General features: G+C 22.6%; 3 protein-coding genes across 4 annotated transcripts in view; 2 read left to right on the top strand and 1 right to left on the bottom strand.

Annotated features, from left to right (window-relative positions):
* Window positions 1-1836: 1836 nt before the first annotated feature.
* LOC122506996 (cdc42 homolog) lies at window positions 1837-6718 on the bottom strand. 2 transcript variants are annotated; one of them, XM_043619466.1, is made up of 6 exons: window positions 6565-6718; window positions 5936-6133; window positions 5598-5707; window positions 3518-3715; window positions 3259-3389; window positions 1837-2291 (listed from the first exon to the last, which is right to left on the bottom strand). In XM_043619466.1, exons 2-5 carry the CDS (start codon window positions 6111-6113, stop codon window positions 3300-3302), a joined length of 576 nt encoding a protein of 191 aa, XP_043475401.1. In that variant the 5' UTR covers window positions 6114-6133; window positions 6565-6718; the 3' UTR covers window positions 1837-2291; window positions 3259-3299. The 2 variants fall into 2 exon arrangements, with proteins under 2 accessions (XP_043475401.1, XP_043475402.1); XM_043619467.1 differs by lacking the exon at window positions 6565-6718 and adding an exon at window positions 6366-6525.
* LOC122506997 lies at window positions 2259-11311 on the top strand. The gene is made up of 5 exons (XM_043619468.1): window positions 2259-2352; window positions 7022-7120; window positions 7577-7644; window positions 8704-8772; window positions 11159-11311. The coding sequence occupies exons 2-5, from the start codon at window positions 7043-7045 to the stop codon at window positions 11298-11300; spliced, it is 357 nt and encodes a 118-aa protein (XP_043475403.1). The 5' UTR covers window positions 2259-2352; window positions 7022-7042; the 3' UTR covers window positions 11301-11311.
* A 28-nt stretch (window positions 11312-11339) lies between these two features.
* The window catches only part of LOC122506995 (putative ferric-chelate reductase 1 homolog), a 31184-nt gene continuing 28642 nt past the window's right edge, over window positions 11340-13881 (top strand). The window contains exon 1 of the mRNA XM_043619465.1: window positions 11340-11464. The gene's annotated coding sequence lies outside the window, so the exon portion shown is untranslated. The remainder of the gene's footprint in view (window positions 11465-13881) is intronic.

Genomic DNA, 13881 nt, shown 5'->3' with positions numbered 1-13881 from the left:
AATAAATCATTATTGTTAATAAAGTTTATGAATTGTGTGCTTTTATCCTTATTTATACTACCTAATAATTGTTCATTTAAAGTAAATATTATTAATATTATTTATTCTCTCTGACAACTATTTATTTAATAAGTGATGAGAAATCGATTTTTTAAATATTAAGTTATTAAACCTAATTTTTTATTTAATAAAGTTACCTACTGAAATATTCATCATCAAATGATAAAGACTTGAAATAGTTTCGTCTTTACCGGCAAAGAATAACGTTCATTTACCGACGAAAGTTAATATTTTCTGAGAAATTCAACAAAATTATTTAAATAAAAAAGTCGTTGAAAATTGATTAAAAACCCGTATTTTGCATTGAAAAAATTGTTTAATTTAAATAATCGATTTCCTGCGACTAATTATTATGTTAATATTTACTTGTTGTAAATAATTATTTGCATCAATTTAATGATAAAATACAGATGAAATAATAAGAAAGATTTAAATAATATAACTATTGTTTAATTGGATTTAATGAACGTCAATTCAATCACGGGGCTAAAAGGGAGGGGATTAATTTACCTAATTGTTTGTATGAACGAAATTATATGAATAAAAATCAAGAATGTTACCTCTTCAGACAAATAAAGTAAAAATTAAAAATCACTGACTTACGAAATTGATAGCGCAGTTAAATACCTTTGTCTCCTCAATGATCCTCAAGAAAGGTCGAAAACTGCAACGATATCCACATCCAAGTCGTAACGATGATTTGTATCCATTCTTCTTTTCTTGTAAAGTTGTTTAGAAACTTTCACGAAAAACACAGACACTTTTTAATTTCAATGAACAAACACTCGCCCGGCTCTAAATTCCGAAAATATTGAATTCTTGATAAAGTTATTTGTCAACGCCAGCACTTTTTTATTCTTGCGTCGAAAACGTTAATAAACACTCATCCGGCACTACTGCAGAAAATATTTACTTCCGCTTGGAGTTAATTGGCTACTTATTTGAAAAAAGCCGTTAATAAGCATTCGATTGGCGCTACTTCCGGAAACACTCAGCTTCAACCGTTATTTCAACGGTTGTAGTTAATTTAACGATTCCGTAAAAGAAAATCGAATACTTGCTTTCAACTTTATTTCCGCGACATCTATCTTATTAATTCGAGGATTCTAGGAAAGAATACTTACTATCAACTATCCGGCACACGAAACGAAATTTATAGTCGATAACACAACTTCTAGGTTAGAGACGCCGCGCGTTGTAGGAAAAAAAGTTGACTACAATCGGAGGGGTAAAGTAGCTCCATTGTTCGAAATATATTATTGAATTTAAAACCTTGATATCCATTAACACTCTCTATTAATAAGAAAACCGAATGTAAAAAGTAGGAAAAAACTAATCGCCAGCTAGCAACTGCAGCTCCTACATCTCTAGAGTACTTACCCCTCCGAGCGCCAGACACATAATGAGCGGAGCAGCGCGCCACGGTTCTCCTCGCACAGGACCAACTGAACCCTATTGGCCGAGCGGCAGCCAATCAGCGAGCGCGATTTCGGCCCTAACAAAGTGGGGGTAGCCGACGAGCACCCTAGCGACTTTCTCAACAACTAAATCAATCTACCAATACTAACAGTCGGTAATGTCGGTAATAAAAACAATTTTCCATTTTTTAATTCTTGTTTTATATTTTTCTAATTAGAATAATAATTATTCTACATCCGACTCATCAAAGCTCGAAGAGTGTTAAAAAATATATAGGAAAAAATTCTCAATATACTTATACAATAAAAAGTATTTGATAACAATCATATAAATATTGACACAAATCCGACAATGATGTCTCGTATAGTATTATTTTATTTTCTTTAATTATAATTATTCTAAAAACAATACAAATTATTAATTCGATGACAAAATTAAAGATAAATTACTATCTTGCATGTTTAATAAATACATTTCAAAAAAATATTTAACGATAGATTTCGTTTTCTTTAAAAAATAAAATAAAAATGATTGTAAATATTTTTTAAAAAATTGTTATTGAAAAATAAAACAATTTTTTAAAATTTATATGTTGAGGCAATTAATAAGAGGGTTATAGAAAAAATTAGATAATTCTGTGAATGTAAATGAATCCTTTCCGGACTGCAAGAAACCAGATATTTAAGGAGCTCTCTTTTTTTTACTTTGCGGAATGTTTTAGTGTTTTGATACCTCATCGCAATACTGCAAAATGATAAACGCATTACGAGTCCGATAATGTTACGTTCACTCGAGCGGCTCATAGTGCGTTCCTAGAACAAAAGAAAAATATTTTTCAGAAAAATATAAAAAGAAATTTCGTGAAAAAATAAGGTAAAATATTTTCAAAAAATTATAAACTAAAGAAATTCTTATAATTAATTTTTAAAAACATATTTTTCAATAATTTTTGAAGGATAATAGTTTTTTAATTATATTTTTGAAAAAATAAAAACAATTTCCCCCCAAAAAAATGAAATTTGGTACAATTTTATAAAAATAATTGAATTTTTGAGAAACATAAATAAAACTAATCTAATTTTTAAAGGAATTTTAATTATTAATATTTATAATATTTTTATAAGTCTGAAAAAGTAAATTTTTTACAAATTTTTATTCACTTTGTTCAAAGATAATTATGAATCAAAAAATTTTGATAAAACAATTCTAAAAATTAGTTTTTAAAAAGATTTTAATGTAATTTTTTGAAAATAATTGAATTTCTTAAAAGAATTTTTGTATAATTTAAAAGAAACTTATTAATTTTTTGATGTATTTTAATTAAAAATTTTTAACATGTTTTTTTTTTCTCCAAAATGTTAAAAATAATTTTCTAAATATTATTTTTTGTATGGATTTGAATTTTCGGAAATATATAATTGAAAAAATTGAATTTTAAAAAATTAGAAGCGAATTTTCATTAATTTTTATTTTTAAATTTAAAGATTTTTCAATTTATATTTTTAATAATTCAATTATTTTCAAAATTTGCAATTAAAATTCTTTGAAAGTTGATTTTACAAACTTGTAACAAAATACTTGAAAGAATTAATTATTTTCAATTAAATTTTAGAAAATTTTAATTATTCAACAAGATTTTTATTACAGATATATTTGAAAAATTTAATTATATCTTAAAAAAGTGATTTAAAAATAATTTTTGAAATTATTAAATTGAAAATTAACTATAAAAATACTATTATTTTATTCATGTGAATAAATTCTCAAAAAATATCTTACCAATTTACACAAAATTCTTCAAATTTTTGACTATGCTTTTTTTACAGAATAAAGCACTTTGTCTTTTTTGGTGGTTTTGGTGGTTCCAAAGCCGCTAATATTGCCTCATCAAATACATTTTTTAATCCTTTCTGAAATGGAAAATTTTTAAAAAAGCATTAATATAATTTTACCATTTTTACGATTAAAAGAAATATTAAGAATAAATTTAATAAAAATTTTTAAATAAGGAACAATTGTAAGAAATAATTTTAGAAACCTGTGTAAGAGCACTGCACTCGACATATTTGACTGCCTTCAATTCTTTTGCTAATTTTTCTCCTTGCTCTGGAGATATTGGCTTTTGTTTATTTTTCGCAAGTTTCTCAATAGTCGCAACGTCATCTCGTAAATCAACTTGTGTTCCAACTAATAGAAAAGGAGTTCTTTGACAATGATGAGTTATTTCAGGAACCCACTAAAAAAAATACATTAGTCAATACAAATTTTTTATCAACATAAAGAATAAATAAAATAAAACAATTGAAATATAAAAAATTAAAAATATAATTTTTCGTTTTCAATGTTTTCAATAATTTAAAAATTTAATGAACTAAAAATCATTGAACTCTTGCAAAGAATTTATCAAACATTTTGAAAATAATTGAAATTTACAAAGAATTTTATCGAAAACATTCGAAAATAATTGAATTTTTGAGAAAAATTCTATTCCGATTTTTAAAAAAATATTTAAATTGTTTCCAAGAATTTTATCAGAATTTTTGAAAGAATTTTATTAAAAGTTTTGAAAATAATTGGATTCAATCGAAAAATTTTATTAAAACGTTCAAATATAATTAATTTTTCTTAAAAATTTTATCATAACTGTTGGAAATAATTGAATTTAATTAATATTTAAAAAAAAAATGGTATTTTTTCGAGAAATTTTATTAATACTGTAGTAAAAATAATTGAAATTCTGCGATGAGTTATAATTTATGAAAATAATTGAATTCCTTAGAAGAATTTTAATATTTATAAAAATAATTAAATTACATTTTTTGAAAGAATTTTAGTAAAAAATTTTAGAAATAATGAGTTTATTCTAATAATTTTATTAAAATGTTTAAAAATAACTAATTTTATTAAAGAATTTTATCAAAATTGTTGAAAATAATTGAAATAAATTAATATTTTTAAAAAATACTTCTATTCTTTCCAGAAATTCTATTAAAATTGTATTGAAAATAATTGAATTTCTCTCAGGTATTTTCCTATAGTTATAAAAATAATTCAATTCTTCCAAAGAATGTTATTATTTAAAAGAATAATTGAATTGCTTCGAAGAATTTTTGGAAATAATTTAATGTTTTAAAAGAGTTTTATTCAAAATTTGAAAAATAATTGAATTCAATAGAAAAATTTTATTAAAACGTTTGAATATAATTGAATTTAATTAATATTTTTAAAAATAATTGTATTTTTTAGAGATATTTTATTAAAATTGTATTAAAAATAATTAAATTCTTCCGAAGAATTTTATTATTAGTGAAAATAATTAAAATTCTGCGATGAGTCTTCTTATTTATGAAAATAATTGAATTCCTCCGATGAATTTTACTATTTAAGAAAATAATTTAATTCCTCTAAAGAATTTTTTAAAAATTGGTGAAAGTAATGGAATTTAATTAATATCTGTAAAAATAATTGTATTCTTTCAAAAAATTTAATTAAAATTATATTCAAAATACAGTAGAGACTCCATTATCCGGACCCCTATTATCCGGATATTCGATTATCCGGACAAATTTAAAATTAAAATTTTTTTTTTTAATATAAAGTTTATAAGGTCTCAAGCCGTTGACTTCTATTTTAAATTTCTTTACACGAAATGTTGCGTTTTAAAGTGTTTTAATTATTTTAAGAAAATGTTTATGTAAATATTTTGAAATATTTCTAACTAAATATTTATTAATGTTGACTTTAAAAGTTTTAGTTTGTTTCAGTCTTATTTTAAAACATATGCAAATAAATACATAAAATTATGAATAAAAAACTTGTTTAATTCGCACTTTACTCGATTATCCGGATTTTTGATTATCCGGACAAGTGCCTGCATCCATTAGTCCGGATAATGGAGTCTCTACTGTAATTGAATTCTTCCAAAGAATGTTATTATTTTTGAGAATAATTGAATTCACACGAAAAATGTTATTCTAATTTTTGAAAATATGTAATAAACAAGAATATTTAATTATGTACTCAATAAGTGAATTTTTAGAATTTTGAATCTCTAATTATATTGAAAAATTAATGTTCTTTACTTTACATTAGAAAAAAAAAATTCATTCATTGCTTACTTTTTCTTTGACATTTTCAAACGATGACGGTGAAACAACAGAAAAACAAACGAGAAAAACGTCAGTTTGCGGATAACTTAATGGCCGTAGGCGATCATAATCCTCTTGACCTGAAACATAATGTAAAAAAACAATTAGAAAAATAGTAGTAAAACAAAATAACTCCAAAGTGACGCAATTCAGTTAGAAAATAATTGGAGACTTCAAATTTTAAGAATAACAATAATAAATTAAATATTGATGATAAATAATAATGAAAATATTGATAATTTATAATAAATCAGTTATTTGAATATTAAAATTTAATTATTACAATAGTAGTAATGAATTTATCTTACCAGCTGTATCAAAAAGGCCGAGAGTGTAAGGATCTCCACCTATCATTACCGTCACGGCGTAATTGTCAAACACAGTCGGGACATATTCTGATGGAAATTTGTTGGTTGTGTACGAGATAAGCAAACAAGTTTTACCCACTGCACCATCTCCAACAACTACACATTTAATAGTCTGCATTGTCAGCCTAAATAAATTACCTGTAAATTGATACTTTCATTAGCTGATTCCACAAACAAAACATGAAAATAACAATTCAATTTTTACTTTTTACACATTACCTACAAAATAATTGAAAAAATTTATCAAGAAAGTAATTTCACATACGTTTTGTAATCATTATTAATAAGATTAATTTTTTCATTGTTTTAATAAGCATCAATGTAAAAAGAAAATCGGAGTCAATTGATAAAAAAATTTACTGATACATACGGTAGAGAACTTGATTGCTGTAAAGATTAGACTATTTTCTTTAGGATATATTTATTTTTAACTAAAATAGTTTAATTTTCGTTAATATTATAGATATTATATTATTTAATATCCGGTTCAAAGGTATAACCTCAATCGAGGATTATCTTGTCAAAAAATAAACACTGAACATCCCTTGTAATGAAAATTTTACACTTACTCGATATGTAACAATTAGATACTCATTTTCAGATATGATTTACTAGTGAATTATTGACGAGGTCAATTAAAATTGTAAAATTACACTCTTCCACATTGATACTATGACAGTCACAAGGTAACAAGAATAAATGACGTCATACAAATCTGGAATTCCTTACTGAAAATTTCAACGATTTCAACCAATCACGCAATGGCATTAGTTTTTTATTTTTGCGCTAAGATTGAATTTTTATAATTTAACATTTTAATTACTAAGTGTAATTAACATAATTTCAACTATTTATAATTATTAATAATTTTATTATTGATTTTATTATTGTTCTAAAGTTAAAGTACATTATGTAGGTAAGGTAGATTTTTATTAATGGTAAAGTAGTTTTTAGGAGATAAGTTCATTTAATTAACGGTAGACGTCACCATGCGACATTTCAATTTCCCGCTTATTTTGCTTTCAGCCAATCAGAGCGCTCCTCATAATGCTTCTTCTTGACAAAAGTTTTGCAACATGGATCGAGGCGTCGGCTCTTATTTTTCCTATTATTCTTTCAAACATCGTGAGTATTTTAACAAATATTATTGTCTTGGCTTTTTCTTTAGTTTAGGAGCATCATTTTTTCTAATAATTGCATGTCCAAGTGTATAACTAATGACAAAATTTCTGTTAACGTCTATTGACCCGTTGACAACGCGTTCTACTGTTTGCTTTATCATTTATCGAACAATTATTGCATTAAATATTCTCAAAAATATGCAAATTGGCGAAAAATTTCCAATAATTAATGCAATGTTGCGAGTTTATACAGTAAAGTACGATAATATTTGCATTTTATATCCTATATGCCGTATACTAAAATTTATAGGTTAGGTTTTTTTGTCAAATGCTAATTTCCAATTGTTGACAAATATTTGTTCATTTTCTACCGAATGTTCCAAAAGATCACCAATATTGATCTTTTTAAACATCTGTCGACAATTTTTAGCAAAATTAATAGTTACATTTTATTTTTCAGATGAATTTCCGGGGACAACTTGAAGATTGTCATAATTCGACTAATCGATTCCGGAAAAAATTGGAATTGTAAGTATTTATTAATTTATAATTTTTAGAATAAATTAACATAAAAAACAATTGGTTTTTTAAACAAAAAAAACGAAAAAAATTTAAATAAATTAAAAAAAATATATATTTTTATTTTTAATAAAACCAAAATTAATTTTGAGATTAAGTTAATTTAAAATACATATTTAATTATTTATTTATTTAAAATATAATTAAATAATTTAGAGAAACAATCCAGATTAGAAAGAATTTAACTTTTACAAACAATTTACTTATTTAAATTAAAATGAATTATTAAATAATAATTAGATAAAAATTCCTTTTTTCGGAAAGTAAAACAATTTTGTTTAATTTTGTTTATAAATTCTTTATTTTTTATGTTTTTTTCAATTAAATAATAAAAGTGAAATTCAAATTTTCCCGCTCGTTTGAAATGTCCAATGAAATTACAGAGTTTAGTCGATAATGTAGATAAGTAGATTGGTAGTATTGTAAATGAACGCTAGGTGGCAGGACAGCATAATTTCCGGTTACCGCCATTTTTCCATGTAGCCAATCAGAATCTTTCTCTTAGTGCAATTCTGCTGACAATAATTTTGCAACGTTTTCGTCGTCCTTTCATACTTTTTGTATTATTTTTTCCCAAAAAAAGTGAGTTTTTCGCAAACTTTTTCATCTTGGCTCTTTTTTATTTTATGAACGTCGTGTTTATTCGTAAAATTGTGACTAGGTAACAAGTTATTGACAAAATATGTGAAAATCTTGAAGGTGTTTCTTTTTTGTCGATGCAGTGCATGCAGTGATTTTGTGTTTTGTTCTCCTTTCTAATTTTGGCAAAGTTGAGCAAAAAAATGAACAATACTTTCTTAAAACTATATAATTAAAGTATTGTGTTGTGATTATATAGTGTGATAATTATTCTAGGTTAGGATTAACGTTAAAAGTCAATATCTTTGTCGACAAAAAAAACTTTGTAATAATGGAATTTTCTTCCAAAATGGCGGCAGTGTTGATTTTTTTGGCAAAGTGTTTGAAGAATTTTCGCATAAATTGATAATTGTATCATTTATTTTCCAGATCCATTCATTCGTGGCCAATATTCAGCTGCGAAATTGCAGAGTCCGGCAACGAGGAATTCGAGTCGTTGTAAGTTTATTAATCTGAAATAATTTCTTTTTTTTGGAATTGATCGATCAACTTAACCTCAATTTCCAAACTTGTCTATTTTTTTGATAATTTAATTGATTTAATTAAATAACATTTTTAACCTTTGGTATATATTAAGTATTGTAGGTATTATAGTATACTAAATTCTATTTAATACATTTTTAGGTTAGATTATTAGAAAAAATCAAACTGCAATAGAAATAATTAAAAGAATACAATTTAATTAACTTTCTTTTGTTATTATTAATTATTTGTTTTTGCCTCTTTACAGAGTATTACAGAGCCTCGTTAGATAAAAGAGGAAGTAATGTTTCGAGTCAGTGCGCGTTTTTAAATCGTTTTTATTTAATTTGAATTTTATTCAGTTCTGTGTTTACAAAGTTGAAAATTATTTCAAATATTTTTTAATTACTTAGCGTTGTGGGTACTTTGCAATTTAAAAGTGACTAGTAATTAGTTTGTCTTAAATTTCTGCAAATTTTAATATTTTTCCTGCTGTAGTTTAATTTTAAAAAAGACAATTACAATTTTGAATTTGTTTTTTATTTGTTTTTTATTTGTTTTTAATACTATTTCAATAGGAACAGAATATTTAAATTAAAAACAAAGTAATTAAAATATTTTACATAAAAAAATTTACTTAAATATAAATTAAATAAAAATTTTATTAAAAATTAAAGTAAAATTAAAATTTAAAGTTAAATTTTAAAAATAAAATTTATATTCAGTAATAATTAAAAAAATAATATATAAATTCGAAAATTATCATATTCCGAAAGTTCTGAACGTTCAAATGAACGAAATTTGTTTTTTCTTCAATTAAAAATTTTATTGCAGTAATTAAAGTAATAAAATTATTTTTATATGTATCAAGAAAGTTGATTACAAATTTCCTAAACGTTAAATTTAACATTAAGTTTTTAATTTTTATTAAAATTGGTAATTTTAGAAAATATTTTTATTGTAAAATATTTCCATAATCTGAGCGTTAATAATTTGTGGATCATTACTTGGTATAAATTCTAATTGAAATAACTTAAAATCTAATTACATATAAAAACAAAGATTAAAAAAAGCAAAAAGAAAAGAATTTTCTATAAATTCAATGAAAATTTTTAACAAGTAGTTTTATTTATTCGTCGATTTATACGAACAATTTTTATAGGTTCTAAAATAATAACCGTCAGGAAGACTAAGTTACAAGTAAGTCAGTACTACCCCAACACTTTAATAATTTAATAATCCGTAGACTCAGTGCGCGTTTAAAAATATGCAAATAAAATTCAGTGAAAGTGTTGTACATCAGATTTGAAAATTTTGCGAACACTATGAAACAAAATTAATTATAAAATTTATAAATGTAAAATTTATGTTCTTAATTTTTATTGCAATCAGTAGGGAAATATTTGCACAAAAAAAAATTCAATTATTTTTATAAATTAATAGTAAAATTTTTTGCAAAAATTCAATTATTTTTCATAAAATTTCACGAAAGAATTCAGTTTTTTTAATTTTTAATAATATTTTTCGCAGAAATTCAATTATTTTTTTAAATTTTAATAAATCCTACAAAACAATTGAATTTTCTTTAAATTTTTCAAAAGAATCTAATTATTTTCTAAAATTTTAATAAATCCGTCGAAATAATTTAATTATTTTCGTAAGTAGTAAAATTCACCACAAGAATTAAATTATTTTTTATAAAGAATAAAATTCTTATCAAGAATTCAATTATTTTCAATACAATTTTTAAAAACTTGAAAAATCAAATATTTCATTATAATTATTAACACACACTAGAGAATTCAATTATTTTCATAAATAATAAAACTCTTCGAAGGAATTCAATTATTTTCAATAAATTAATTTTAAAATTAAAAATATTTAAAAAGAAAAATTATTAAAAATGAAGCAAAAAACCAGAATATGTACAACGATTATTAATAAAGATTTTTGAGATATTAAATTATTTATTAATAAGTAAATAGTATTAATAAACAATAACTAATTTTAATAAATTAAATTATTAAATTATGAATTAAATAAAATTAATATTTTAAATTAATATTTAATTAATATTTTTTTTAAATATATTATAATAATATTTTTTGAATTAAATAAAACCTAAATTGATAAACAATAATTTAATTAAATAACTTGATTAGTAATAAAATAACTTAATAAATAAATAACTAATATTGATAAAACCTAAGTAATGAAAATTATTATTTTTTAAATTAACATTTTTTGCTTTTGGATGTATATTGCAAATTCGTTTGTTGTTAATTTTATTTTTTCAGTTGATATATTTAAAAAAATGTTTTTATCTAAAAACAGATTGTTACATTTTTCTTTTTTTTCACAGAACTATGAAGAACGAAAAGGAAGAAAGGAAGGACAGAAAGGATATGGGAACGAAATGCGACGTGCTGGAGATAAAGCAGCTTCTACATCCCTTTTCACTTGAGAGTCAGCAACGAGTGAGTCCCCCCTATCTCAAAAGTTGATGTGGCGCAGACAGGTTGTAATAATTTCGAAAACTTCTCCAGTGACGGTTAATTAAATTGATTAACATTTAATTTCATCAATTGTCGCTATGCCCTCATTTCATCATTTTTCTCGAGTATCCTGATTTCTGCCTTTTGGAACAATCTTTCAATTATACCTACAGGTGTGTTATATTTAAAATTATTATTTTGAAAATTCAATTAATAAACAGTAAACAAGTCTAGGAATAAAATAATTTTGCTTAAATATATAAAATAGTAGAAGAAAAATTTTCGGTAATAAAATTAGACTTTGAATGTTTCGCTAATAAAATTTTACTTTGAATAATTCGCTAATAAAATTTTACTTTGAATATTCTATTATTAAAATTTTACTTTACGATTAAATGATTAATGAGAATAAATACAGAGATGGGATTATTTATTCTTATTAATTTATTGGATTATTTTATTTTATTGATAGTATTTGTTCTTACTGTTTATTATTTATATTTTTCTACTTATTCCGTATATATAAGTAACAATAATAGGGTTAAATTTTTTTCAATTAGATATAAAAGATAAATTGAAACTCACGAAGTACTTTTACAAGGACTATATATCTGTTAAAAAAGAAAGATGAGATAAAAAGTATATTTCTTGTCGTATACACGTCAAGGTTTTACTGTCCCTGAAAGTTTACTGTCAGTTTTTGAGAACAAAAGATTTACTTTTCCTGCTTTTCAGGAATTAAACATTATCTTTACAACAATGCCGAGAACTAGACTCTGGGATATTAAATTTGAAAATGAATATAAAAATTAAACATATTTCTACACGCATAAAAGGGAAATAAATTTTCACATACGATTGAAATTTAATTTTTTGAAATAGTGCCAGGCAATATTTTTCTTTAGGGTTGTTTTAGGGTTGTTTTCAAATAAAATTTATTTATTATTTTATTATTATTTATTATTTTATTTATTCACTACTTGAATAGAAAATTTACAATTATCAGAAATTATTTTATTCGAATATTTGCTGTAATTTTATTTTTTACGGAAAACTGATGAGATTTTTTTTCTTTCTTGGTTAATTAAATTGAATAATTAAATTAAATTGATGGGAAATAATTGGCTTGAAGAAGTTATTTCTTGAAGTAGTTCAATTGAAGTATTGCACTTCCATAATTGCAGGTACTATTTCAAATAAAATGCTTATAGGTCAACTTTCCTTTCGCTTCTTCTATCTCGATAACCGAAATCACTTCCCGGGCAATATAAATTCTTTGACCTTCTTCGAAAAATTAATATTTATATCACTATTTCATATTCAATAATGTGTAATATCTGTATTTATGCATTTCATCTTTTCGTCTCTTAATTTAAAAATATCGATATTACGAAACTTAAGCAAACACTTTTTTCTTCAAATTATCTATAAACCGAAATAGCTATTTAATCTAATTTCTATCATTTATTGCATTTCTAATTAGGCGAAATTTCTACTTTAGTTTTTCGAACTTTCATTTCGTGTTTGAAATAAAATTATCGAGAGAGAAAATATTTTTTCTTATTATTTACTTTAATTTATATTTTATTAATTTCTTATTTACTTATTTAGTTATTTTCTCATTTTTCATTTCTTATTTTTTTATTTCTAATTGGGATTAAAAATAAATAAATAAATATGCAAGTTATAATTAATTATTGATTGGATTTAAATTTCAATTCAGTTTCAAATAATTTTTTGTAAATTATTTTTTATTATTTTCTTATATTTTTTAATTTTTTTATTTGTTTTCTCTGTTTATTTATTATTTATTTATATTAATTTGATTTTATTTAAATATTAATAATAATTATTTAGAATTAAAGAAAACTTTAATTAAAATTTTTAAAAATCCTAATTAAATTCTTTTGTTGATTTTCTTTGAACTTTTTTTAAGCAATTAAGTTTCTTTAATAATTTTAATTGAAAGTTTTAAAACTAATTGACTTTTTTGAAGAATTTCTTTCAAAATTGTAAAATAATAGTGTTAGTTAATAATTGAAATAAAACATTTAATTATTGAATTTTATTGAAAATTTTAGAAAATAATTAAATTCTTCTCAGAATTTTCTTAGAATTTTTTTAAATAATTTAATTAATTCAAGGAATTTTATTAAAATGTTGAAAATAATTGAATTCTTTCAAAAAATTGCTTTCATTTTTTGAATATAATCGATTTTGTTAATAATTGTAATTAATAATTTTACTATGGAATTTTATTAAAATTTATTATTGATAGAAAAAATTCTTTTAAACAATTTTATTAGAGTTTTTGTAAATAATTATACTCTTTTGAATAATTTCTAAAGGTTTCTTGAAAATAATTTAGTTTATTTAATAATTTTAATTGAAAATTTTGAAAATAATTGAATTAAACAAAGAATTTTTTTTTAATTTTCAAAAAAATCGTCTGTTAATTATAATTAAAAATTTGATTGTTGACTTGTTATTTATCTTGAAATAACTTATAATTCTCACATGACTTTTATTAAAATTATATTGAAAATAATAGAAATCCTTAGAAGAATTTTATTATTTATAAAAATAATTT

This window comes from Leptopilina heterotoma, unplaced genomic scaffold (genome assembly GCF_015476425.1).
Source record: "Leptopilina heterotoma isolate Lh14 unplaced genomic scaffold, ASM1547642v1 Lhet_44, whole genome shotgun sequence".
Lineage (NCBI taxonomy): Eukaryota > Metazoa > Arthropoda > Insecta > Hymenoptera > Figitidae > Leptopilina > Leptopilina heterotoma.
Note: the sequence above shows the minus strand (reverse complement) of the source record. Positions and strands in the feature narration are given on the sequence as shown.